The 27,993-nt window shown below is 38.0% G+C and overlaps 2 protein-coding genes and 1 pseudogene across 7 annotated transcripts in view; 1 reads left to right on the top strand and 2 right to left on the bottom strand.

The window, feature by feature from the left end:
- The window catches only part of LOC136856912 (apoptosis regulatory protein Siva), a 136,339-nt gene that overhangs the window by 35,607 nt on the left and 72,739 nt on the right, over window positions 1–27,993 (bottom strand). Inside the window, exon 1 of one of the 2 annotated variants that reach the window (XM_067135150.2) lies at window positions 49–399. The exons of the other annotated variant lie outside the window; for it this stretch is intronic. Within the exon in view, the coding sequence (XP_066991251.2) occupies window positions 49–166 (118 nt within the window). The 5' untranslated portion in view covers window positions 167–399. Of the gene's footprint in view, window positions 1–48; window positions 400–27,993 lie in introns of those variants that run through there. 2 annotated transcript variants of the gene reach the window in all.
- The window catches only part of LOC136856909 (protein nessun dorma), a 210,385-nt gene continuing 183,056 nt past the window's right edge, over window positions 665–27,993 (top strand). For 3 of the 5 annotated variants that reach the window (XM_067135149.2, XM_067135148.2, XM_067135145.2), the window contains exons 1-3: window positions 665–755; window positions 995–1,254; window positions 23,767–23,942. In XM_067135149.2, the coding sequence (XP_066991250.1) occupies window positions 1,027–1,254; window positions 23,767–23,942 (404 nt within the window). In that variant the 5' untranslated portion in view covers window positions 665–755; window positions 995–1,026. The other 2 variants (XM_067135147.2, XM_067135146.2) reach the window with 2 other exon arrangements.
- LOC136867017 (ubiquitin-conjugating enzyme E2 variant 2 pseudogene) lies at window positions 8,524–8,955 on the bottom strand (annotated as a pseudogene).

The following is a 27,993-nucleotide window of genomic DNA, read 5'->3' as shown; positions in this document are numbered from 1 at the left end:
ATTATATTAGTAATAATATACAAGAACAGCAAGCTATCCTCTGCTTACCGTAAATTAATCCCATATGAGAGGCCGATAATACACCTAAATTAACCTCCTTTTCACTCACATGCACTTTCAGTTGCGGCAACAGATCACATTCGAAAGGACACATTCGTTTAGGCATAATTAGAATTAATTGCAATAAAGATTTATAAAATGCGCAGGTTTTGCTGTTAATTTCAATTTACAACTATCAAATTATATAAAAATCCGCTAACGTACAGCAGACAACCAAGCTTTAACAAATCATACGTTGAGCTATGTTTCACTTCCGTCAAAGTGAAACTTCAGTGCACAGTTCGTTCCCGCCACAACTGCCCATGCAACATGCATACAAACAAGAGTGCGTACAAGAGAGAAAAGAATATATTACTATCATAAGAGAAAAAGAGACAACAGATCAAAGAAGATCGTCTCCTGTGTGAAGTCCAGGATAACCAACATTGCAGCAAAATTCTTAATCCTCGAACTGAATAGAACACACTAATTACGAGTTTTATATCATAAACAAACCCACATCCCTGCATCATGTTGAAAAATCTCATACATCTGGTCATAACATAGTGTTAAGTTTCATTAAAGGAAGAAAGGAAGGAAGTAAAAACGGTTGTGCGCAGTGTCAGCTTCGGTCAAAGTTGATAAACAGAAAGATTGTTTTTGTAGGCCAACTGCAACCAATGCCCGCCACCCCGCCAGACATTCAAAACCCGGAGGTATGTCATCCTGATGTGTTCGTTTCTTTAGCTAAACAATAGTTTCGACTAGTAATTTTATTGAAAATGCCAGTATGAGTAATCGTAAGGAATTTATTAGTAAACTTGTATTTATTCCATTTAAGCTGCACACAGTTCAGTACCAAAGTTTGAGAAATGGCAGCAATAAGAGCAGAAGTTTGGTGAAATGTGTACTTTAAGCTGTGCGATTTTGTTCCTTTGTTTTGTTTAATTTTCAGGTTAAGGAAAGCTTTAACTCACTTTTTGTGAAATGGCCCCTGATCAAATAACATTTACGAAGTCTCTTCAACAGCGACTTGAAGATTACAAAGAGATTCTGTGTACGCATAAAGTTTTACCAGCATCGGATGTTCGCAAAGAGTGGGCGTACCATGCTGACTTGGTGTTGGAACCCTCCGGTTGGCAGGCAGTTTGGAAAGTCTCCAGACGGAAATGTGACGATTTGCGAATTCAGTTTCCAGCTTACCTCTTTGTAATGGTATGTTCAAGTGTTTAACTACGTCCTTTGTGTTTATATGTATATCTGGAACGGTGGAAGCAAATCTGATGTAAACATTATAGAAAATGATTAGAGAATATAATTAAACTTCTGCATGTTAAAACATTGGCTGCTATGTCAGTCTTATGTGAGTGACACCTTTGTATACTTACTAGGCTACATCAGACAGATATGGGTGACATATTTCGTTTCAGGCCTGGCTGCGCTACTTGCATCAGGCGGACATCAATTGGGATTGCTTGTTGTAGAAAGACGATCCGTCCTGTATTGAAATTGTTTACAAAGCTTTCATGACCACATTCAATCAACATAAGAATACATCACAAACATAGTATCTACTACACAAACTACACAAAGAGTGCATTATATGACAATGTTACAAGTAAAGTAAACTCGTGTCTTCGTCCCGATGTGCTGCAGCTCTTTACAACACGCCCCTAATGGAGGTGAGCTGGATGTACCATCTTAACCACATACAAGCCCTCCTGCCATTCTTAAAAGTTTGGCAGTACCAGGGATTACTGTTTGTGAAAGCAGAAATAAATATAGCCTTGATCTCTGCCTTATATATTGGAACTAAATTTATTCATTAATTCCGAGTATTGTTCCATTGAGCTGTTATGGTGTGAAGTTTGGGTACTACAAGCAGAAACTTTCAAATACTAATGAGGTTTACAACAATATCCACGAAAATTGCGAAGACATCACAGATTGTGTAACGTCTTTTATATATAATAGGTATATACAGTGCGCACAATGTGCATTAGTGTTAGCCATTACTAAGCTCACTGATTGAGCAGAGTCTCGAATCAATCTTCTTAGTGTGGCGTGCACCAACCAAGAGTAAGTTATACTTCCGTAGTAAAGTACTCTTGAAGTCGGCATTTGGTGACATCCATACGAGAGTAAATTACTTCCTAAGTATTATAATCCTTTCAGATACTCTTTTTCTTCTTCTTCATCCATTCACTTTTCCACATTCTCTCTGGGTAGGGTAGTGTACCAAAGCCATCCACCTTACTCGATCTTTCCACCACTCCTCTTCTAGTACTTTATTGCTATCGATTCCTCTATTTGCAATACAGTCCACAACAGAGTTCGTCCATCTCATTCTAGGCTATCCCCTAGGCCTCTTTGCAGTCTCTTTATCCATGAATGTTCTCTTTGATATTCTCTCTCATGGTATTCTGTCCGGCTCCATGGTTAAATGGTTAGCGTGTTGGCCTTTGGTCACAGGAGTCCCGGGTTCGATTCCCAGCAGGGTCGGGAATGTTAACCTTAATTGGTTAATTTCACTGGCACGGGGGCTGGGTGTATGTGTCGTCTTCATCATCATTTCATCCTCATCACGACGCGCAGGTCGCCTATGGGTGTCAAATCAAAAGACCTGCATCTGGCGAGCCGAACGTGTCCTCGGACACTCCTGGCACTAAAAGCCATACACCATTTCATTTTTTCATGGTATTCTCATCATGTGTCCAAACCATTTCAGCTTTGCTTTATCAATCTCTTCTTGAAGTTTAGGCCTACACACTCCCACATACGGGATTCACACTTCTCCTTATTTCCTCATTTCGTAATCTATTTCGGCTTGTCTTTCCCTGTAAGCTCCTCAAGAACCTCATTTCAGCTGCTTGTATCTTACTTTGGTTCCGCTTAGTCAATGTCCAGGCTTCTTGCACTTCATTGAGACCTTTGTTCCATACAATGTCTCTCACACACTGGTAAATTTCCATCTTGTGACATCATGCTGCCCAAATATTTAAAAATTTTCAATACTTCAAGAGGTTCATTTCCTATTCTTATCACTCCCCCTGGATATTCTGTTACCTCTCGTCATGATCAAAGTCTTGCTTTTCGTGGTACTAATCTTCATTCCAAAATTTCTTATCTCCTCATTCCATAAATTAACTTGTGTCTGTACTTCCTCTTCCTTATCTCCCCAAACTACAATGTCATCAGCAAAGAGCATAACCAAGCTCGATAGCTGCAGTCGCTTAAGTGCGGCCAGTATCCAGTATTCGGGAGATAGTAGGTTCGAACCCCCCTGTTAGCAGCCCTGAAGATGGTTTTCTGTGGTTTCCCATTTTCACACCAGGCAAATGCTGGGCTGTACCTTAATTAAGGCCACGGCCGCTTCCTTCCCAATCCTAGCCTTTTCCTGTCCCATCGTCGCCATAAGACATATCTGTATCAGTGTGACATAAAGCAACTAGCAAAGAGCATACTCTTTACTTGCTCGCCCATCATATTCTCCTTTATATTATGTAGAATTCTATCCATGATGATTATGAAGTGTAAGGGAGACAATACACTTCCCTGTCTTAAGCCTGTCTCAACTGTGAACCATTCAGTTTGACCCACTTTGGTTCTAACACAGCTTTTGCAATTTTAATACAGTGCTATTACCATCTGCATTGTTTCTATCCCAATCTGTGCCTCTGTCAACGTTTTCCATACCAAATTCCTTGGGACACTGTCATATGCCTTTTCAGTATCTAGAAACATTACTACCATGTCTTTTCCATATTCCCAGTACCTTTCCTTCGTTTGACGCAATGTACTCCTGGACTAAATTACTCCAAGAGTAAAATGTTGAAGAGCACTATCTTGTCGTATATTCCTAAAGAAGTAAATAAAGCACAAATATAGGTTAGAATTTACTCATATCATGCATGGAGTAAGCTAGGATTAGACTTGTTGATGAATAAGAATACCATGTCGTATACAAGAGGAAGACATTTCAAATGTGTTTATGGATTACTTAGATTTTATTGACGATCTCAACGAAGAAAACTATCGGAATGTAATAGTGCGTACAGTGCGTGAAAGGCAAGATCCGTCTGATAGGTAGGCCTACATGGAGAGAGAGTTTAAGGAACATTTTGGTGTTAGGAAGGAATCCTTTACTTTCCTTCTAAATCTACTTGGAGATCACTTGTGACAAAATTCAGACAGGAATTCAGCTGTATCTCCCAAAATACAGTGGTCATCAATCAATCAATCAATACTGATCTGCATTTAGGGCAGTCGCCCAGGTGGCAGATTCCCTATCTGTTGCTTTCCTAGCCTTTTCCGAAATGATTTCAAAGAAATTGGAAATTTATTGAACATCTCCCTTGGTAAGTTATTCCAATCCCTAACTCCCCTTCCTATAAATGAATATTTGCCCCAGTTTGTCCTCTTGAATTCCAACTTTGTCTTCATATTGTGATCTTTCCTACTTTTATAAACGCCATTCAAACTTATTCGTCTACTAATGTCATTCCACGCCATCTCTCCGCTGACAGCTCGGAACATACCACTTAGTCAAGCAGCTCTTCTTCTTTCTCTCAATTCTTCCCAACCCAAACATTGCAACATTTTTGTAACGCTACTCTTTTGTCGGAAATCACCCAGAACAAATCGAGCTGCTTTTCTTTGGATTTTTTCCAGTTCTTGAATCAGGTAATCCTGGTGAGGGTCCCATACACTGGAACCATACTCTAGTTGAGGTCTTACCAGAGACTTATATGCCCTCTCCTTTACATCCTTACTACAACCCCTAAACACCCTCATAACCATGTGCAGAGATATGTACCCTGTATTTACAATCCCATTTATGTGATTACCCCAATGAAGATCTTTCCTTATATTAACACCTAGATACTTACAATGATCCCCAAAAGGAACTTTCACCCCATCAACGCAGTAATTAAAACTGAGAGGACTTTTCCTATTTGTGAAACTCACAACCTGACTTTTAACCCCATTTATCAACATACCATTGCCTGCTGTCCATCTTACAACATTTTCGAGGTCACGTTGCAGTTGCTCACAATCGTGTAACTTATTTATCACTCTATAGAGAATAACATCATCCGCAAAAAGCCTTACCTCAGATTCCACTCCTTTACATATATCATTTATATATATATATATATAAGAAAACATAAAGGTCCGATAATACTGCCTTGAGGAATTCCCCTCTTAATTATTACAGGGTCAGAAAAAGCTTCACCTACTCTAATTCTCTGAGATCTATTTTCTAGAAATATAGCAACCCATTCAGTCACTCTTTGTCTAGTCCAATTGCACTCATTTTTGCCAGTAGTCTCCCATGATCCACCCTATCAAATGTTTTAGACAGGTCAATCGCGATACAGTCCATTTGCTTGGGCCCTGTGATTGTTCAGTACTGGAACATTTCAATTATTTGCCGGTGTTCTAATTAACGTTCACTGCATAACTGCTGGTCGTATCTTTCATCGTGTGGTTAGAGCACTAGCGAGTTTAAGAGGGAGGTACATAAATATGTCTTCAATTGATGGTGAATGTTCGGAAAATAAAAGGAAATTTTTAACGTTGGCAGGTTTCCCACACATTGTGGGTACAATTGACTGCACACATATTCCCATTTCGTGCCCTTCTGGTGACAACAATGAACTTTTCAGAAATCGGAAGGGGTATTTTTCTATTAACACACAAGTCATTTGCAATACAAGTATGAAGATCATGAATATTGTTTGCCGATGGCCTGGTTCTACGCACGATGCATGAATTTGGGACAATAGTGCTGTTGCTGCAAATTGTGGGCATGGTGTATATAATGGAATGTTAGTTTGAGATAAGGGTTATGCCTGTACAAAATTTCTCATTACACCACTCCTAGAACCAAATACACTTGCTGCACACCGGTACAACACTGCTCATGTAAATACCCGCGATGTGCAGAACGCACTTTAGGAGTGTGAAAAAAAACTTCCAAGTCCTTAAAAAGGAAATGCGCTTCATGCTTACAGCATGCAGCAATGCAATAGTAGCTATGGCAGTCCTCCACAACTTTGCTCTGGATGTAGGCGATCTTATGAAGAAACCACCACCAGTTTTAATTTTTTCTCATGAGTCCGTGGCTTTCTGCTTTTTAGCCTTTGCTTTTGAGTCCTTCCACAGAATTTTAAGTTGCCCTTCACTGCGTTTTCCATCATTCAAAGTATTGAATTCTTCTGTCATTGCTTTCCACGCATTTACTTTCTTATCCAGCATCTTTGTTTTTTTTTTTTTTTTACACTCTGTATCCTTTGCATAGATCTTCATTATCTCTACTAACAAGTAGATTTTGATTTCTCTAAAGAAAACACAACAACACTCCGTGAGTGACAAATGCTACTTCTATATTAGTAACTAAAAGAGTAAAATGTACTTCAGCTCTCCCGTGTTACTTCTGGAGTAAATAACTCCCGTAGTAGTTTACTTCTGTAGTATGGACTTCTTTAGTAAATGCTACTTCTGGATTAATTTACTCCAAGATGGTGCATGCCACTTTTAAAGTGATATCTTTTGCATAACTGGTCTCACAACGTACACATGAATTGTGCATTCGGTTCATGGAATAGGCTACAATATTCCTCCATAGTTTGAAATGAAATCTGTGAACAGCCAATCTGGTGACGTCAGTTGGTAGTTTGCTTGTGTCCATCTCCGGCCAGTCATGGCCTCAGTTGTGTAGAAACCCTTCCAAATATCCCTGCTCCTTTCTCTTACGTTGTGCAACAGCCTATCATATGCAGCATGAACTGGTAGCATAAGTCCGTATCGTAGGTCCTTGATCAGAAAGGTTTCCCTCGCAAGTTCGTAAACAAGCCACGATATGTGATCTTTGAAACACGCAGGGCTTGGTTTAGGTATCTTGACTTTACCTTTTCCAAGTCATTCAAATCTATAGAGCTCAGGAATTCTATTATCTCAAGCCCATAGACTAACACTGGTAACACTTTCACTTTAAAGAACACCATGGCTGTCTCCATTGCAATTTGTATAATGTTCTCCCTGTCATTCATCGCTCTTATTGCTGCGACCATTCTAGATCTCGTTTGGATTCTGAAGCTGCTGACTCTTCAGCGACGAACATTATTACTCGTTAGACATGATATAGGCTTTTGGTTTTATGCCGCATGAAGAAAATGAGTTGAAACTCCTTACGTTTCGCAGAGAACTTTGCTCGGCATCTTCAGAAGAAAATCTCGACTGTTCACGAGGAAGACTTCTCCAAGAAGTACGAGCCGTGAAAGCATCATTGACAACATTATTACTCATTATTACCAGTGTCCATTAGTTTCCCACCTTTTCTGAATACCTCTAGTTCTGTTTTCTTCTTGTTAATCCTCATTTTGTTTCTGTTTGCTCATCTGCTAGTAAGTTCATCGCCTGTTGCCTTACATTATCCTTACATCAGAGATTAAGCGTTCAGTGATGTAAGACTGAGTGGGTTGCCTTGAAGTACTGCAATAGTCTGCGATATTCAGTTCGACGTGTTGAAGTTTCTTTTGAAATGTTGTTTTGTAAACCAGACTTGCTTGTGAGAGTAAATGACTTGTGATCAATGCGGGGAAAAGTACCAGAAAATAGTAATAATAATAATAATAATGTTATTTTGCTTTACTTCCCACTGGTTTTTGGAGAAGTAAGTAGTAATTGGGCTGATATACAGTTACCTGAGATATATTTTACTAAATTATAAATGACTTTTTTCTGAAATTTGTTCACTAATGTGATCAAATGCACAGCCTACAAACAGGCCCAAATAATATTTGATAATGCAAAGACAGAAGTTGACCAATCTTGGGTTAAAGCAGCTACTAATGTCATGTAAAAATTGTCTGCACCTGCAGTTAAGTTTCATAGTGATAGAAAAATACTCTTTCAGCATACAGCTGTAGGGATGCAAAATGGATTACGTTTAAGAAGCCAGATACATTGTATTCCACACTTTCTGAGCAACTATCAAAGAAAAACTTCAATGCTACCTAATCAATATACATATCAAATGAAAAAATTCTCCACTACCAGTTCTGGATTTACACAGCTGAAACAGACATGGGTAAATTGTTATACCACAAATGAAAATACAGATACAGAACATACACGAACAACATTGTTAACAGTCGAATCAGCACAATGAGAATGATTAGGCCTGCACTTGAATAGCCAACTATATCTTGGGAATCCCCATGATATTTTTAATTAACAAAGACTGGGATCATAAAAATATCTCTGAATACAGATGAATGCGTCAAGTGTAATGCTAGACTGGAGCTATTTAAGGGAACATTTCTCTTTGTTTGGCTGTTATTAGATACATATTTCTGTTTACGTAATTCAATACATCACATTTTTCAGACCGAAGTGAATATTCTGATTTTTCAGTATTCTTTCCTTCTCTCAATAAAGAGAGCCACACACTTTCTTTTAAGATGCAGTGCTATATTGCTAAAAGGAACTGCCCGCAGGCGGCTGAGTAAGTTTCATATTTTCTTTCAACGTCGTAATCCTCTGCAATTCCTGAAGAACAGTCTTAATAGTATAGTCTCGTTGCCATCTTGCTCAAACTGGTACGACTCTACTGTCCACCACACCCGTAGTAGTACTGACACAATTCATATTAATCCTAGAAATACATTTCGCGCTTGGACATTCATCAGGATACCTCTGCCCACATTCAATTTTTAAACTGTACATTCTGTTTTCATAAGTTCTTGGAGGACCAATTATCATTCCAGTCCAGTGTGTGAGGGTCATGTTGTCGTCATTTTCTAAACCCTAGGTGATGGTTCCGTCACCAACACCCTTCTGACCCTGTTCCAGTTCTTCAAGCAATCTGAAGTTATGAGGTACAACCACACCTCCTGTGGAAGTCGCCATGTTATGATACCAAATAGACGTCTGCTCGCAGTTGATACGAAGGACAAATTTACACAGTTTGTTCTACTGTAAATAATTTATGAGAATAGGCCGCAGCTCGTGACCAACACAGACTTTGCCCAGACTGAATCCTTAATTCTACTAGGTAGGATATGGAAAACTGGTTCAAAGAGAAAATAAAACACTCAACACATACTTAGAAATAACATGGTATACAGAACCACGCATTTGTCGAGAATGCCATGCTTAACAGCAGGTGTAAACAAAACAAATCTCGGGAGACTGAGTCCAGTTCCTTACGAGTGTATTGCACTCTCTCGATCACAAGAGCCTTGCTAGCATGTTGATATATTCTCCTTGTCTTCGGTGTATTTAACAAGTGCTTCAACTTCACACAGTTGGGAATGATGTTATGGTCCCTGCATCTCAGTAGAAAGCACAAGGAAGAAAGAAGAATAGACTTCTTTCTCCTTAATTTGCTGAATTCTGAAGCCTTCTTAAAAGTATCCTCCCCATAGAGGTTTTTAATGTTGCCATTGATGCTTTCATGGCCCGTACTTATAGACATGATACTGTATAGGCTTTGGGCTTATGCCATGTCAAGATAATGAGGTGAAATTCTTTACGTTTCGCAGAGAACTGTGCTCTGCGTCATTAGAAGAAAATCTCGACTGTCCACAAGAAAGACTTCTTAAACAATGTTTTTTGAAATTTAGATGTTATAATAGAAGTGGAAATGGTATGTGCATTCGTCATCAGATGGCTCCCCGGACGTGGCACAGCACTAGCGTTCGAAGCGGAAGCTGACCGAACCTTCAGAATCAGTCTAAGAGGGTCACATAACATGTGTACATAACATATGACATTGACACAAGCCTGGAATGAAACATCTGGCGATGAGGAACGTACAAATTTGGTAAACACCGAGACAAAATAACAATAATGAAGGGGCAGGGAAGGGCACTAGCTATGTAAATCCTTAATGGCTGGCAACCAGGTATTACTTCATTGGTAGCCAGTGTCCCTGTTGAAATTGTTATGATTTCAACGTATTTCCACAGCTTCCATATAATCCTGGACCTGTAGTGTTTAGTGTGGGTGACAGCTCGAGCATCTTGGAACATGACATCATGACCTGACAATAGAGACAGATATTATAACGTCTAAATTTCTAAAAGACATTGTTTACGAAGCCCTTCTCGTGGACAGTCGAGATTTCCTTCTGATGACGCAGAGCATAGTTCTCTGCCAAATGTGAAGAATTTCTTGATATGGCATAAGCCCAAAAGCCTATACAGTATAATGTCTATAAGTACGGGCCGTGAAAGCATCGGTGGCAACATTAAAAACCTCTCCGGGTAGGATACTTTTAAGGCTTCAATATTCAGCAAATTAAGGAGAAAGAAATATATTCTTCATTCTTCTTTGCGCTTTCTACTGAGATGCAGGGACCATAACATCATTCCCAACTGTGTGAAGCTGAAGCACACGTTAATTAGACCGAAGGCCAGGAGAACATATCAAAGCGCTAGAAGGCTCTTGTGATCAAGAGAGTGCATTACGCTCGTAAGGAACTGGACTCGGTCTCCTGAGATTTGTTTCGCTTACACCTGCTGTTAAGCAACACTCTCTCGCAGGAATTGTGGTTGACTTTCGATCACATTACTGCTATACAGGCTGAACGAAAATTCAACCAGGTGTCATTCACACAGAAATCAAAGTCCCTCTGACTAGCTCAGAAACAGGCAGTCTCTCGCATGAACTCAGATGCTAGTAAAACTGTCGTCAATCTTTCCAAGAAATCCTTGGATGAGAACCGAACGGCAGTTCTAGCTAGGGGTCTTAATTTCACTGTCGCTCCCTCTAAAATTCCCACTGAGGAGTTAATTACTTCCCTTGAGGCAGCCATCCAAAAACTATCTACGGATGAGGCTGAGGAGTTAAGACAGAAATATGTTAGACTCATAAGGTCCGCCGTTGTACCTGTGCCCAATTTAACGAGAGGCAAAAGGAGAGCTGTGAAGGAACTTAGAGATGATTCTGAACTGACCATTCTCTCAGCTGATAAGGGTAATGCGACAGTGGTTGTGGACACTGACAATTATAAGAATAAGATCTTGGGCACATTGTCAGAGCCTGGACTGAGCTCACGTGACCCCACCACTCGTGTGTCCAACGCCACCGTGAAGCTCTTGAGGCAATCTTCAATTACAAAAGAGGAGGCTAAACATCTGTCCCCGGGGGATGCAGTCTCACCTAGACTGTATGGACTGCCTAAGATCAATAAAAAAGATGTTCCCCTGGCCAAGCTTTCAACCATAACCCTTCAACCTAATGCACTTTTGATGAGTTTCGATATGGTGTCCTTGTTCACTAAAGTGCCAATTGACTCTGACGTCTCTCATTGAACACCTGTTCCCCGAGGAAATTACTAAGCTATTTTACCACTGCATGACTTCCAGCTATTTCTTGTGGGGTGGGATTTTTACGAACAGACAGGTGGAGTGGCTATGGGAAATCCACTTTCGCCCTAGTGCCTGATTTCTTTATGGAGCATTTTGAGGAAAGGCTATTGGGTCAGCGCCTGTCAAACCTATGATCTGGTGGAGATATGTTGATGATGCATTTGTGATCTGGACAGAAGGTCCTGAGAAACTTCATCTATTTCTAAACCACCTAAATCAACAACATCCTTCAAATAAATTCACTATGGAGATGGAGTCGGACGGAGGCCTTCCTTTCTTGGATGTTCTAGTACGAAAGAAACCGGACGGCTCTTTAGGACATACCGTCTATTGTAAGCCTGTATATGGATAAGAAAGAAATTCCACCTTATCAATACTGTTTATTGTAAATATAGACTTCCATCAGTACTGGTTTCGACCCTATTTGGCCATCATCAGCTGAGAAACATAGTACGTCTATTGGCATAGGGTCGAAACCGATACTGATGTAAGTCTATATTTACAATAAACAGTATTGAAAAGGTGGTTTTCTTTCTTATCCATATACATGTAATCAATCAATATGGACATGAAACTCATAAATAACGATATCGTAAGCCTACCCACACAAATCACTATCTTCGTGCAGATTCTCACCACCATCCAGCACAAAAACAAGGCATTCTCACGACACTCGCCAAGAGGGAAGGATGAATTTGTGAGCCATCAAATATCCAGATGGAGATGGACAAGCTCAAAGTCACGTTCAAGGGTAATGGTTACAGTGATTTACAGATACATAGAGCCCTGCATCCCAGAGAAAGAACCAAGCAAAGCTCACAGAAGGAAGAAGTGAAGGGAACTGCCTACTTGCCTTACATTCACAACACCACAGATCAAATTGCCAAGGTCCTCTGCAAACACAATATAAAAACCGTGTTTGGCACCACCACTAAAATTGCTCACAGTCTGAGTAAAACCAAGGACAAATTGTCCCCACTTTTACATCCTGGGGTATACGAAATTCCTTGTACTTGTGGTAAGGTATACATCGGCCAAACATGCTGTTTAATTGGTACCTGTATCAGGGAACATGAATGTAATATTCGTCTCAACCAGCCAGACAAATCAGCAATAGACCGAGCTCGATAGCTGCAGTCGTTTAAATGCGGCCAGTATCCAGTATTCGGAAGATAGTAGGTTCGAACCCCACTGTCGGCAGCCCTGAAAATGGTTTTCCGTGGTTTCCCATTTTCACACCAGGTAAATGCTGGGGCTGTACCTTAATTAAGGCCACGGCCGCTTCCTTCCCACTCCTAGCCCTTTCCTGTTCCATCATCGCCATAAGACCTATCTGTGCCGGTGCGATGTAAAGCAACTAGCAAAAAAAAAAAAAAACAAAAAAAAAAAAAAAAAAAACACAGCAATAGCTGAACACGCTCTGTCGTTGGGCCATGTTCCAAGATGCTCGAGCTCTTACCCACACTAAACACTACAGGTCCAGGATTATATGGGAAGCTGTAGAAATACGTAGAAATCCTAACAGGGACACTGGTTACCAATTAAGTAATACCTGGTTGCCAACCATTAAGGATTTACGTAGGTAATTCCCCTTCCCTGCCCCTTCACTATTGTTATTTCATCTCAGTGTTTTTCAAATTCGTACGATCCGACCCTCTTAGACCGATTCTGATGGTTCAGTGAGCTTCCGCTTCAAACGCTAGCGCTGTGCCTTGTCCGGGGAGCCATCTGGCGATGAATGAACGTACCATTTCCACTTCTATTATAACGTCTAAATTTCAAAAAGTCATTGTTTAAGAAGTCTTTCTCGTGGTCAGTCGAGATTTCCTTCTGATGACACAGAGCACAGTTCTCTGCGAAACATAAAGAATTTCACCTTATTTTCTTGATACAGGATAAGCCCAAAAGCCTATACAGTATCATGTCTATAAGTACGGGCTGTGAAAGCATCAGTGGCAACATCAAAAACATATTAAATGAATTGTAGTTCCAGGGATGTGTGATGGATCAAAATCGGCCCTAATACTTTATAAGCTATATAATTCTGACGCACTGAAATTGGCGGTAGCATGACTTCACATAGTGTAGATCTGCGTAAAAAGTAATGCTTAGTGAGTTATAGGAAGTGCGATATATAATAATGCATTTTGAAATGTGTTCTAATAAGTGTTCTCGTATATCTAGTGAGAAAAATCGTTAAATGTGCAGTGAATTTTGCGAATTGCGTGTGCTATAAACATCGAACGTGGTGAAAAACTTCGGCGCCATCCTCGTGTAGATTCACCAAGAGTTTACAAGTGATATAAGATCATTGCTGGTCTGACGTAGTTTCGCTAAGAATTTGTAAGTGATATAAGTTCATTGCTGGTAGCAAACTCCATAGAATAACAACATCTAATAACATCAAAGAAGCTTCAATCAAACAGATACCATGGCTACAAACAACATTGAAACAAATGGAAATGATATCACTCTGCAGTGCTGGAAATGCAGTGGAGACTTTGACGATGAAGGTAACGCCGTCGGTTGTGATGGGAACTACAGGAAATGGTTACTTAAGGTAAAAAAGGGCAACCTCCTATGGATGTGTAATAAATGTAGAAATCAACTCTTAGAATTACGGAGTAAATACGTCCCCACCGGAGGATCAAGACATGAAGCAGATTGTATTAGAAAATAAGACATCGTGTGAAATTCTGAAAGGAAAATTGGAAGAAATGAGTGAGGTGCTAATGAAAAACATGTCACTCATTCTTGAAGCACAGCTACAACAATCCAAATACCTGGCAAACAACAAAAGGAAATATCTTACGCGAATATAACCTCCACAAAAATTGCCACTAACCTACAAAATCAACTGCAACACAGAGACCCAGAAGCGCATACGAGCAGAGAGCTAGAAATGCATACGAGCAAAATAGCAGTTAACAAATAGTTGCAAATAAAGAATCTGGCCAAATACAGTATACAGAGGACATCGCCCAAAACAGAGAATACAAACCTGTGACACATCACAGGAGAAATGAGGCTGACACAGAGCGTCAGCAGTCAAGGGTGAGAAGACACGGTACAGGAACAAAGAAAGAAGCTGGAAAACTATGTGCGGCAGAACGTCTCGCATGGTTTTATTTTGGAAGACTGAATACTTCTGCAATGGAAGTTGAGCTAATAGCCTACTTAAAAGAAAATGGAAAACAGTCATCAAAGAATGTACACTCCTGAACTCTAGATCCACATTGGCGAAGGCTTTTAGAATAGGTATTCTGTATTCAGACAGGGTAAATGTTGACAAAGAAGACTGTGACTTTTCGCCCCTACAGATTTATCTAGGAATAATAAACATGACGAAATTCCAATAAGGATCCCCACGATCAGAGAAGCATATAACATAGGAACTGATATTAAATGTTTAATATGGAACATAGAAGGATTGGCAAGTGTACTTGGCGCATTACCTTGCGATAAATTTTCCAAATATGATATAGTGGTGCTTACAGAAACATTCTCATTGAAAGAACCTCACATAAATAATAAATATGCAGTCCATGTGTTAGCAACTCAAGGTGACTTTGGGAGACCAAAGGGAGGGCTAGCATGTCTATTATCAGCTAGAATGTCACCTTTCAGTTTAGTGTATAAGACAGACAATATTTTAATGATTAAAACAGCATCCTTATCTGTGATGTGCATAAATTTTCAATCTGAACGGAAAGAATGCAACATTATAAATAAGTTGATGTTAGGAATCTCTGAACAGGGAAATACAGATCATCTTATAATTGCTGGGGTCCTAAACTGTCGGATAGATGTTGCAAACAAAAAAAGCAGAGATGGTAGTAAATTACCTGGAGACAGAGGGATTTTCATTACCAAACAAGAAAAATGAGAAGGCATACTTAGGCCCAAATGGAAGCAGCACTATTGATCTTATCTTCAGCAATAAGGTAGGTCCCAAAGAAGTGAGACCATCGGTACTAAAAGAAATAGCAATAAGGAAACGCCTATCAGTAGAAATGATCATAACAGAAAACTTTGATCCGTTGATCAAAACCAACCACAAGAAGCTGCCATTGTGGAAAATCGATGAGAATAAATTAGAGGCCTATTCTGTATTAGTACCAATGATCTTGAATGAAATACATAGTGGTGACTTTAAATGGCTCCCTTCAACACATATAAGATATAATTAAGCAAACATTAGCACCACGAGATAACAAAGAAAAGAAGTCTAAACCATGGTTTAACGATATCTGCTACAAAACCAGGAAAGAAGCGTTAGATGCCCTTCATAAAGCCTTGGAATTTGAAACACCAGAATATTCCAAAAGAAGGAAGCGCTATAAAGCAATACTTAAAGACGTAAAGGAAAAATTCCTAAAATGTCAGAAGAAAATATGATCAAAAAAGGTGAAGAGAAACCATTTTCAATCCTGAAGCAGAGACAACCAAAATATTTGAGGCAGATCCCACTAGAAATCTGGGAAGATCATTTCACTAAACTGCTACAAGCAAAGGAAACCCAAGACTTGATTGAAGATAGACACTGGGACACAGTACCAATTGAATTCTTCACAGTTGACGAATTAAAGAAGTCGTCCGTGAGAGTAAGACTAGGAGAGCAGGAGGTCCAGGTAACATACTTTACGAACATATCAAAGACTGTTCGGCAACACTAAAAGAACCTATCACGGAACTTATGAACCAATGTCTCAAACTAGGAAAAATATCAGACAAATGGCGGGAATCAACTTTAATAGTGATGTCCAAGGGTAAAGGAGATGTGAGTGACCCGAATACCTACCAGGGATTCGCTCTTGAGTGCATATTACTGAAGCTTCTTACAAAAACACTGACAAGTTGATTGAGGGATATAGTAGATGACAAAATACCAGAAGAACAATTCGGATTTAGAAGAGGCAGATCAACAATCCAAACAATCAATTGTTTGCTTGAAAATATACAAGAATCACTCAGGTCGCAGAAAAAAAAGCACTATGCAGTGTTTATAGACTTCCGCAAGGCCTTTGACTCCACAAGCAGGAGCCTGATCCTTCTGAAAGTGGATGAGATAACAGGGGAAAACTGTTACACAAAGTTTATTAAAAATATATTATCAGAAAACTATGTGAGTATGTGTGATGATTTAGCACAGACATAACCATTTCTTCAGACTGTAGGGGTCCTTCAAGTCTACTTCTTTTCAGTGTAATAACATGTGATGTTACAAAAGTAATTGCTACAATTCATGCAAAAATTTATCTATACGCGGATGACATGGTAATTGTATCACCATTGCAAGATATTAGAATCATTCCATATTGATGGTTTTCACTTTACAAAGGTGAAAAAATTGAGTGTATCCTCCTAATTCAATACATCATATATTCCATCATTAGACGGAGTAATCAAATTCAAACATGTTTCGGCTCGTTTGAGCTCTCTTCAGTGAAGAATACTGCTGTTCTAAAGCTTTAAATTTTATTGGTGTTTTTTTCCTTGTCACAAGCTTTTCGCCTGCACATTATGTCAGGCTTGGTTTCTCAAACTTTTTCGCTCCCGCTCCCCTCCTAGCCAATTCGATGTGATGGGTTTCTACAAAGACAGATTTTCTGCCTGAATTTTCGACAGTGATTTCATCCTGTTTTGTATTGGTACAAAACCAATATTTTGTAAACTAAGAGGTCTGCAACCTCACTATGTGCATTTATTGTTCATTTCCATTTGTATCATTTGTTTTCATTTCTCTTCTTAGGTTAACACAGTATTTAGTTTCAATTATGTTTTGTATTAACCCCTGTTTCACTAAATTTTATCGCAGTGAGTTGTTTTTTTGCTCCACATGATGATGTAAATATTGTATATTGTGCTTAATTTTGTTTCTGTCTAGGCTCTCTTTTGTTTTATCATTTGTTCCTTCATTATGTTTTTTGGCATTTTTTAGCTTGTATTACGTAAATTATTTCAACCCCCTCCTTTTTCACTTAAGATGGCTCAAACGAGCCGAAGCATGTTTGAATTTGATTACTCTGTCTAATGATAGATTATATGATGTATTGAATTAGGAGGATACACTCAATTTTTTCACCTTTGTAAAGTGTATCACCATATCAAGATGAACTTCAAAAAGCAGTCACCAATCTGACAAACTGGTCAAAAGAAAACAATTTAGAAATTAATGATCAGAAGACAGTAGTCATGCTTTTTAGAAGGGGAGGAAGACGAGCAGCGTCAGATATAATAAGCTACGAAGGTTCACCTTTAAGAATTGTCAATACATTCAAGTATCTCGGAATGACTTTTCAGACAGCTGGGATCACATTTACAGCTCACATAAAGGAAAGGATCTGGCTGCAATAATAGCAATAAACGACATAGATCACCTTAGTCAACCGTCAACCAAAGCGGCGTTGAAACTCTTCCGCCTTAAAGTTCATCAGTTGTCACCTATAGCATTGAAACAATTTGGACCTTCCTGGAAAAGAAAGACCTAAAAGAGGTAGAAAGGGTGAAAGCAACTTTCCTTAAAAGAGCCCTATGCGTGTCTAAACACACACCCTCTAGACTTGTGTATGAACTGACCCGAGAACCTTTCTTCATTGAGGACCTGCAACATACAATGATTCTACAATCAACAAAGGCATATCAAGAGCTCTTACATGAATTGAAATTAAAGAAGACAAAAATTTGGAGTGACTTATATAACGGATGCAATGACAACAGGCAATTGGTGTCAAAGTTGATCGACCTTAGACATACGTGACTCGTGCAGCTGTCCATGGCTTCCATCATGAGGCATGTGCTGAACCCAGATTTCATGATCCGAACCATAGCTGTGTGTGTCAATGGTGCGGGAAGTTCTGTGATCGTTACCACGTACTGTAGTGCCCGAAGAGGCCGTGTTCCCTGACAAAACTTTGTAGTGATTAAGTTTATACCCCTGCACATTGTGCGCTTTTCTGTATAAATAAATAAATAAATAAATAAATGGCTTTTTCAACAAGTAATCAGGAAAATTATAGTTATAACAAATCGCCAGTCATAAGGAAATACTGTTTTTTTTTTTTTTTTTTTTTTTTTTTTTTTTTTTTTTTTTTTTTTTTTTTTTTTTTTGCATGGGGGCTGGAAAAATACCAAAGTGTGCAGTAAAAGATATTACTTCATTTTGTGTTATTAAGTAATATTTTTATAGCATAGGTACATTAAGTGGCTATCATCACTAGGGGGAACTAAGCATATTATCTTGGAACTCTCAAAATGATTTCTTTCTCAGATTTTAATTAGTTGATTGTGAAGCATTAAGTAAATTGCACAGGCTTGGAGATTGAACGGTGAAATTAATGTATAGGCCTAATAATAATAATAATAATAATAATAAGAAGAAGTTTATTGCAGCCTGTGGCCATCGACTTGTATTACAATTAAATTCAATGAGAATGGTTTCTTTACATTGCATTAACCTGCTGTCGGTTTACCTGTGAGTGCTGCGCTCACTTCCAATTCTGTTTCCTCCTTTATGAAAAAATTAAGTGTGCACTTTGGGAATCCCTTTAGTTTCCTAAAATAATGTTCGAATTTGGATGGACACAGCCATAATGTGCAACATAGCCTTCAGTTTGAGCTGTGAAAAAAACATTGTTACTACAGCGGCTTGAGAGACTACATTTTCATTCACGTTGGTATTTTATTTCATGATTTATTGAATATTTTGATGTGAAAAGTAAATTTCAAACATGGATATTGATGACCCATATAATAGTGATCACAGAAGTAATACTGAAACTTCGGGAGATGAATTTCTTCCTACCAAATCCGAACCGTTATTTCTGGTGTTTCCATTATTGGACGTAGGAATAGAAAACATTACTTTATGGAAATAAGATGGATGAGATGAAATGAATGAGGTGGAATTGCTATAATGTTGCCAGAGCATGCTACAGATGGCTCCTCCATAACTTTTTCACTATGCTTGACATTGGTGTCATTCCAAGTGCAATACTGTGGAACAAATGATCCAGAGGAAGTTACTGACAAATTTGGCAATGGAGCTTACTGAACTCCATATGATTGCAAGAGCATCAGCACACTGAATTCATGTGGTTTTTCGGATCAGCATTCAGAAGTGTCTCGAACGTGAACAAGAACGAACAAGTCCGCAGCCAGTTCAAACCAGAGACAGGGTGAAATGTGCCTTTTGTCCTAAAAGAAAAAATGGTGAAACTAACTCAAGGTGTGAAAAATGTTAGGTACGAACCTGCGATGAACACACTAACGTTTCATCATTTCTTCCTAGAAAAATTCGTAGAGTGAGGCTTCATGGTGGTTCTCATCCTACTTCAGCCTAGTTTTGTACCATGCCCAGCATAAAGACAGGGTCGGATATATGTGCTAGAGTAACAGTTCTTTTATGTACGCAAACAGTAATTTACTTAATAAATTATGTAAACTTTTCGAGAGATTTGGTGTATTTTCTTGTATGTAAGAAAAAATCATTGTATTCTATGATCTTCTATCTATCTTCTTTTTCTTCTTCTTTCGAATAACCCATTTGGAGGGTATGATAAATCAACTTTGGATATTTTTTATTGTATTTGATTTTCTTTGCTTCCAAATTACCTTCATCCTTCGAGAGTGTCGTTCTTTCTCTTCTTGTGTCCACTTTCTTCTAGTTGTCGGTTCCTTCCTCTCCTGCAATCCTGCCTTTTGAGTTACTTCTCTAAAAAGTTATCTATTGTGTTTGTTTTAATTCCAGCGCTCTTCATATCTTTTTCATTTTCAACAAACCATGTGGGTTTGGATTTGTAACTTTTCACTAAATTGAAACCTACAACCTGTTTTCCAGTCTTTGACCGGGTCAGGGATGTAATGAATGAATCATAAATAGGCTATTAGTTTGATGGGGTCGCCACTCCCAAAGTGATATATTAATGACTGATAGATGCTATGAAATGATAATGGAGAGTGTTGCTGGAATGAAAGATGACAGGGAAAACCGGAGTACCCGGAGAAAAACCTGTCCCGCCTCCGCTTTGTCTAGCACAAATCTCACATGGAGTGACCGGGATTTGAACCACGGTATCCAGCGGTGAGAGGCCGACACGCTGCCGTCTGAGCCACGGAGGCTCCTCGGCCTTAACCTGTATTCTGCATAATTATTTCTTTTAGCTCCTAGTAATTTTCTCAAAATTCTTCTTTCAACTTTCTCTAGTTTTTCAAGATCCCCAGTTCTAGTTGGTTTAAATGCCTCTGCTGCACATAGAGTTTTGGGTTTGACCACTGTTTGGTAGTGTCTTAATTTAGTGTTTCAGGATAAGGGTTTTTTGTATATACATTTTTTGTCATGAAACATCCTTTCCATTTTGTGTACTCTGGTTTGTATGGCTGTCTTTTCTTTTGTGTTTGTTATCCACTCTCCTAGGTATTAAAAGCAATTTGTTGTACATATTGTGTTGTTATGAATTGTAATATGTTGGGGGGCTTCACTGATGTTTGTCATGAAAATCGTTTTTTCAAATGAGATTTGTAATCCTGCTTTTGATGCTTGTTTTTGCAATTCTCTGATTTGTTCTTGAGCATTTTCTAGGCCAAGGAGAGATTCTGCTATACATACGACTGCTTGAGAAATAAAGCACTGTCTAGGGGTGGAGGTAGAGAGGGAGTGGCTTATAACAATAATTGAAAATAGTGTTGAACCCATAAAGCAGAATGTCTGTCTGTCCGTTCCTTATACAAATCCATACCGTTCCACTAATCTGAACCAAATTTTGATACTTTTAGGACCCTGCAGGTAACCCCATCTACAAGAAATTTTAACAGCCCTCCCCATTCCCTAGATTTAGGTCCGTTGGCACATTAACATAGGCTAATATAAGCAAAATGTCAAATTTGTCGTATAAGGAAGACACAAAGCTCATTTTAAGCCTCATGATGCGAAGAACAAAACTCAGTAAGTCCCAGCAGGCCCCATAAACCTTTTAAGGGCCTAAAACCAATCATTATGGAGATATTGGTATCACACTACCTCGCTCCAGGGATCGGATGAAGAAATGACCAGCCGTAACCATGGCAACATCAGCTCAATAATTCTACAGTAGAATACAGGCCTGGTGTTCGAAGTAGGAACGTGCATAAATGTAGGCTAGTCCTAGGAGAGATTCTGCTATACATACGACTTCTTCTATGTGCCCTGCCCAGTCTCCCAGACGTTGGCGATCAATGTGGAGAGTGCTTTTCTGTCTTCAGCAACGCGGTACAGTTCTTCGGTACTTTTTATGCCTGTCCACTCTTTAATATTCTTAAGGCATGTTGTTCTCCTTCTGCTTACTGCTTGGCACCCTTCAATTTTGCCTTTCAAAATTAGATGTAAAACTGCGTATTTTTCACCACGCAAAACATGCCCTAGGTATGCAATTTTTCTGCATTTGATGGTGTTTACCAGTTCTTTTTTGCAGTTTGCTCTCTGTAGTACTTGTTCATTGGTGGCATGGTCAGTCCACGAGACTCTAAGCATTCTTCTATGAAGCCAAAGTTCTAAGGCTTCCAGTCTTTCGATGGTGGCCTCTTTTAACGTCCAAGCTTCAACCCCATAAAGGATAGTAGACCAAATATAACATTTCACCATATGCTGCCGAAGTTGTAAATTTAATGCATCATCACACAACAATGTTTTCATCTTCCTGAATGTTGATTTTGCAATTTCTATTCGGCTCTTAATTTCTAGGTCTGAATTCAAATCATCCGTTATCCAACAACCAAGATATTTTATTTACTTGTTGAATATGTTGGTCTTTAAGTTTCAGAGTAGCATTTTTTCTTCCTCTGCTGAAAACTTTTTTTTTTTTTTTTTATGTTGATGTTTAGACCTCTTCCTCAACAATATTAATTTTGTCCAGGAATAGTTGCAAACTTTCAACACTATTAGCAAGAATTACTGTCTCGTCTGTATATCGCAAATTACTTATTAGTTCTCCATTTACTTTAATTCCCACTTCCAAATCGCTTGATGCTCCCTTAAATATGGCATCTGAATAGATGTTAAACAATAACGGAGACAAAATACAGCCTTGACGAACTCCTCGTCGGATTTCTATGTAGTCCGTTATACATATGACTGCTTGGAAGAAAAAAGAAAGCACTGTCTAAGGGTGGAGATGGGGAGGGGGTGGCATATAACAATAGAAAAAAGTGTTGAATCCATAGGTTTCAGGGTCACTGAGATGAACAGTGACACTTTCCATGTCATTTAAGTCCAAGTTCAGCTCCCATCGACATGCGAGGGTGAGAAGAGGTGAAAAAAAGCCCAAAATGACCCAGATTATGGATGTGTGTGTGTGTGTGTGTGCACGTGCGTGCGTGGCGCGCGCCCCTCTGGGCAGGGTGGAAAGGGGATGAAGTATAAAAGTAATAGAAAACAACCAGTATTAAAGTAGAATCCACAGTTTTCGGGATCACTGAGATGAATCACGCTGATTGACACTGCAGTATAAGATTTGGTTCATATTGTTCTCGAAAAAAAGAAAAGAGGATTGTATCTTTCATTTTTCCTCTCCAATTAGTCTTAATAGAAGATGGTTGCCCAGTTGCAGATCCTTTTAAAACAATGATCACTACCACTACCAAAGACATCGGTCTATCTAGACAGCTGCTGCCCAGCCAGATGGCCTGCAGATGCTAGAGTGACACATGGTCAGTATGATATCTGCAGCTGTATTGTGTGGCTCTTATAGCTGGGTCCCTTGCTTTTCTTATAAAACAGCTCTTCACCGTGATCTCACAAGATAGGATGAACCGCATTCCAGCCCTACACTACAGGGCTGGCACAGGAATCCATTGATAATTTCCACCAAAAGGGACTTGCTTGGTTCAGAGACGGTTAGAGTGCTGGCTTTCTTAATTCCAGTTGGCAGGTTTGATCCTTGCTCAGTGTAGTGGTATTTAAACGTGTTCAGATACGTCAGCCTAGTTCGTGTCTGTAGATTTTACCAATATGAGAGAACTGCTGGACAAAATTCTGGCACCTTGGCTTTTCTGAAAACTGCAAAGGTAGATAGTGCAAAGTAAAGCCAATAACATTAATAAAAGGAGACATTTCAGATTTCTCAAATGCTAGGTATGTGAAAGCTGTCTTGAGACTGCCATTGTAGCCCATATAAAGGTAAATGTAAGAGAAATGTTTGTTCACAACATTCACTAAGTATTGCTAGGGTAATATTTATCCCTCAGCCCTCATCTCTATTTAATTTTCCCTGTAAAATAACTTGTTTACTCGTAGAGCTGTACAAGTGAGTATTTTTCTATCACACAGTATTGTTTTGCTGGATTTCAATGTTGAACATTCTATTGTTTATAGGTGGAAGGTATCGATACAGAATCGTTAACTGCTCAAGTTACCATCTTGGAGGAGACAGGAGGTCATAATATTTCTGAACGTCAAGAAGCTGCATTAATTAATCTTTATCCTACAGTTACTCAGAACTACAAATTAATGTATGTTCATGAAACTGCTAACTTTCTGGATAAATTAAGGTGAATGTTTTTTTTCTCTATTTTGTTCTATGATTAGCTGTATAATTGTGCAAGTACAGTCAAACCTTGATAGAACAATATTCAGGGAACCTTAAAAATAATATTGTTATAGCAGGGTTATTGTTAAAATGAGATTATGTTAATACTGACTATTACAGTACTATACCTACTGTACCATAAAGTACAGTATATACAGTAATTTTCTGATGAAAAAGAACATTAAAACACAATTAATGAAACACATTTTGTTCACTCCATTTGTTAGTAGAGCATCTTACTTTTGTGTGCAGGAGAATTCACTTATGTTCCTTTGTGTCTTTTGTCTTAATGAATCTCTTTTAAATATTATCTTTAATGCAATTATTCCACTAAACCACTGGAGATTGAAGATGCTACTTGCTGGATAGTTTCTAAACTGACTGATTAGTTCCGTCAGGGAGGAGGATTTGCACTTATCACATCACTGTCATCATCAGAATCTTCATCAGGTGAATCTCCCTTTAATTCTTCAGTGATAGATTCACCAGTGTATGCTTCAAACACCAATGCCTCATCATCCACTGACTCATATTCATACACTGATAAATCTATTGTTTTACCAGTTGCTGCTGAATACACCTCAAGATCAATTTAAACGTCATCCTGCATTTTTTTTTTTTTTTTTTAATCTACCACAACATTCTCACCAACATCTTCACTTTCGAAAATCCTTGCTTCCAGCAGTTCACCAATCACATTCGGCTCTACACTTTTCTGGGAACCAGCAGTCATGTCACAAGCCTGCTTCAGATTGAAACTGTAGGGGTTGTCCACCTTTCTTTCAGTGTTTGTGTTTGGGTGTGAACTAGATGTGAATGGTATTTTGTCTTTAAGTTCTTAACCCGTGAGAGGACGCCTAGAATGTGCGAACGTCAGAAGTCGCTCATGGAGTTTTCCTCTGTGATCATAATAAAGACAAATAGAGCTTCACTTATTTATTTATTTATTTATTTATTTATTTATTTATTTATTTATTTATTTATTTATTTATTTATTTATTTATTTATTTATTTATTTATTTATTTATTTAAGATTGCCTTGACTAAATTAAGAATAATTTAAACACATTTTCAATAAAACATACAAACATATAAAGTATTAAAGTTAAGGAAGATGAAACAAATAAGCAGAGAAAAAAGAAAAATATTCAAAAGAACAGCAAACACACGAACACATATACATTTGAAAAATAATAGTGGCATTACATACATCATATTTCAGTGCTGAATTTTCTCCAATAAATTATTCATTATAATGTAAATATTGTTTTAACATTTTTGAAAATAAAGGAAGTGATAAAGCAAAATCTATTTGTCTGCTGTCTGAAGATATTTTGTTATATACTTCACACATTTTTACAACAGGTGAATTTTTATGATGTGAGGTGCTTGAGAAGGGGCAGTAAAATGTTTGTCTCAAACGAAGAGTTACCCCCTTGGTATTGAAGTTGATTCTTTTAAGAAACTCTTGGTTATCTAATATTCCATTAACTGTCTTGTAAAGAAATATCTGTTGAGCTAATATTCTACGTGTACTGAGCTGCATTAAACCAAATTCATTTAATAGAGTTTTATAAGAAACTCTTTGATGATATGATGATCGGTTATATTTTTTAAAATATAAATATCGCAAAAATTTGTTTTGTATTTTTTCTATTTTGTTAATTGTACACATGTACTGAGGAGACCACACTACACATGCATATTCAAGTTTACTTCTAACAAGATGACTGAATAAGATTTTAAAAGTATATTCATCGCTAAGTTCCCGAGTATTTCTAATAATAAACCCTAATTGTCTAAATCCATCATTTGTAATTTTGTGAATGTGACTGTTGAATGAAAGTTTCGAATCAAGCATAACACCCAGATCATTTACTAAATTACACCTCTGCAAGATCTCACCATTTATACTGTAGTTATTCGCAGTCACATTCTTATTACGAGAAAATGTGATCACAAAACACTTTTTAATATTGAAAAAAAGCCTGTTTTGCTACACACCATTTGTAACAGTTGTTCAGATCGGCTTGCAATTCCATAGCATCATCATAGCCCGTAATTTGCTTATAAATCTTTAAGTCGTCAGCAAAGAGTAAGCATTTTGAATATTTCATTACATTCTGTAAGTCATTTATAAATAATAAAAAGAACAATGGACCAAGATTTGAGCCCTGAGGGACTCCAGAATTAACTTTGAACTTGAATGAAGTATTTTGTGCGTAAGATACAGACTGTTTTCTGTCTAATAGATATGAAGAAATTAATTTCAGAAATTCATAAGATAAACCAAATAATGATAATTTTCTCAAAAGAATACCACGATCAATTTTATCAAAAGCTTTTGCAAAATCAGTATAAACTGCATCGACAGGAAGCCCTTCATTCAATGAATCAGAAATATCCTGAATATAATTCATAAGATTAGTCGTAGTAGAACGCTTGGGATAAAACCCATGCTGAAATTCTGATACGTATGGTGTGATATGATTAAATATTCTAACATTGTTCAAAGAGCTTCGCTGGAGCACATATTATTGAAATAGCTCTGTAGTTCTCAATTTTCGAACTATCACCAGATTTAAGGATCGGAGTTATTTTACTTATTTTCCAAATTTCAGGAAATATTTGTGTCTTTAAAATTAAATTATATATGGTACATAGTGGAACCATTAGCACCTCTGTACATCCTTTAACAATGTAAGGAGGTATATGATCAATTCCCGCCGATTTAGAAGCCTTAAGTTTTGTTACTGCATCTTTATACTCGTCTTCGCGTATAGGACCCATCTGCAAACTATGAGCAGTAATCATTGACACTGACTCGGAGGCTATATATAAAGAAGGCTGGGGTGCATAAACAGTTTGAAAATAACATGCAAACGCATTGGCTATTCCTTGCGCAGTTACAAAATGGTTTCCACCATATGTCATACACTGTTTGAACAAACTGTTATTTCGTTTACTTTTTATGAAACCCCAAAACGTTTTCGGATCATTTTTTATATTATCCTATGACTGTAATATATACAATTTATATGCCCTTGCAATAAGTGTCTTAGACTGTTTTCTTAATTGTTTGTATATGTGAGCACTGTATTCAGAATGCTTTATGTGCTTCCTGTGAATCTCCTTTAATTTCAACATTTTAATTATATCTAATGTAAACCAACAAGGGTACATTCTTTTCTTATTCACTGTTTTTTTAGGAACATATTTTGTGAAAAGGTTATTAAGGACTTCATAAAAATAGCTTACTGCATTGTTGGGGTCTTTGCTCAATAGTAACTGATATATTTGTGTCACAATTGATATTTCTTTATAGCTGGAATATAACAGTAACATAAATAAATACTCATAGGCGTCATACGTCTGCATTAAACCAATTTTTTTGTACATTTTTCAAATATCAAACATGAATTGTTAAAATTTATTCTCATGGCAACAGAATTTTATAAAGCTATAAATATTTTATAGAAGTAGTGAGATGTAATTAAAACACCAATAAAACATAATACCGAGCTCTGTAGCTGCAGTCGCTGAAGTGCGGCCAGTATCCAGTATTTGGTAGATAGTGGGTTCGAACCCCACTGTTGGCAGCCCTGAATATGTTTTACCATAGTTTTCCATTTTCACACCAGTCAGATGCTGGGTTTATATTGTCAAATCTAAGAGCTTGCAGTAACAACTTGAAACGCTTGTGAGCCATACAATTACGAAAAACTTCCACACCAGTGCCATCTGATGCCCAAGGATCTTCCAAATTCAGGTGGGAAACTTTCAAAATTCCTTACATATACAAAAGACCAATGATGGTTTGAATTTCTGCAGTCTTTGTGCTTGCAGCGTCTCTGTCCCGCGAGTTATTACTTTGATTTTTCTCTATCCATATTGTGCCGTTCCATTGTCCTGATTGCTAATACACGGAGTCGAGATGTTTACTATTTACCACGAATTAAATTAAATAGTTTGCATTTAATCATCAGAAAAATACAAGTTAAATGATACAGGTG

Source organism: Anabrus simplex, chromosome 1 (assembly GCF_040414725.1).
Source record: "Anabrus simplex isolate iqAnaSimp1 chromosome 1, ASM4041472v1, whole genome shotgun sequence".
In the NCBI taxonomy this organism is placed as follows: Eukaryota; Metazoa; Arthropoda; class Insecta; order Orthoptera; family Tettigoniidae; genus Anabrus; species Anabrus simplex.
Note: the sequence above shows the minus strand (reverse complement) of the source record. Positions and strands in the feature narration are given on the sequence as shown.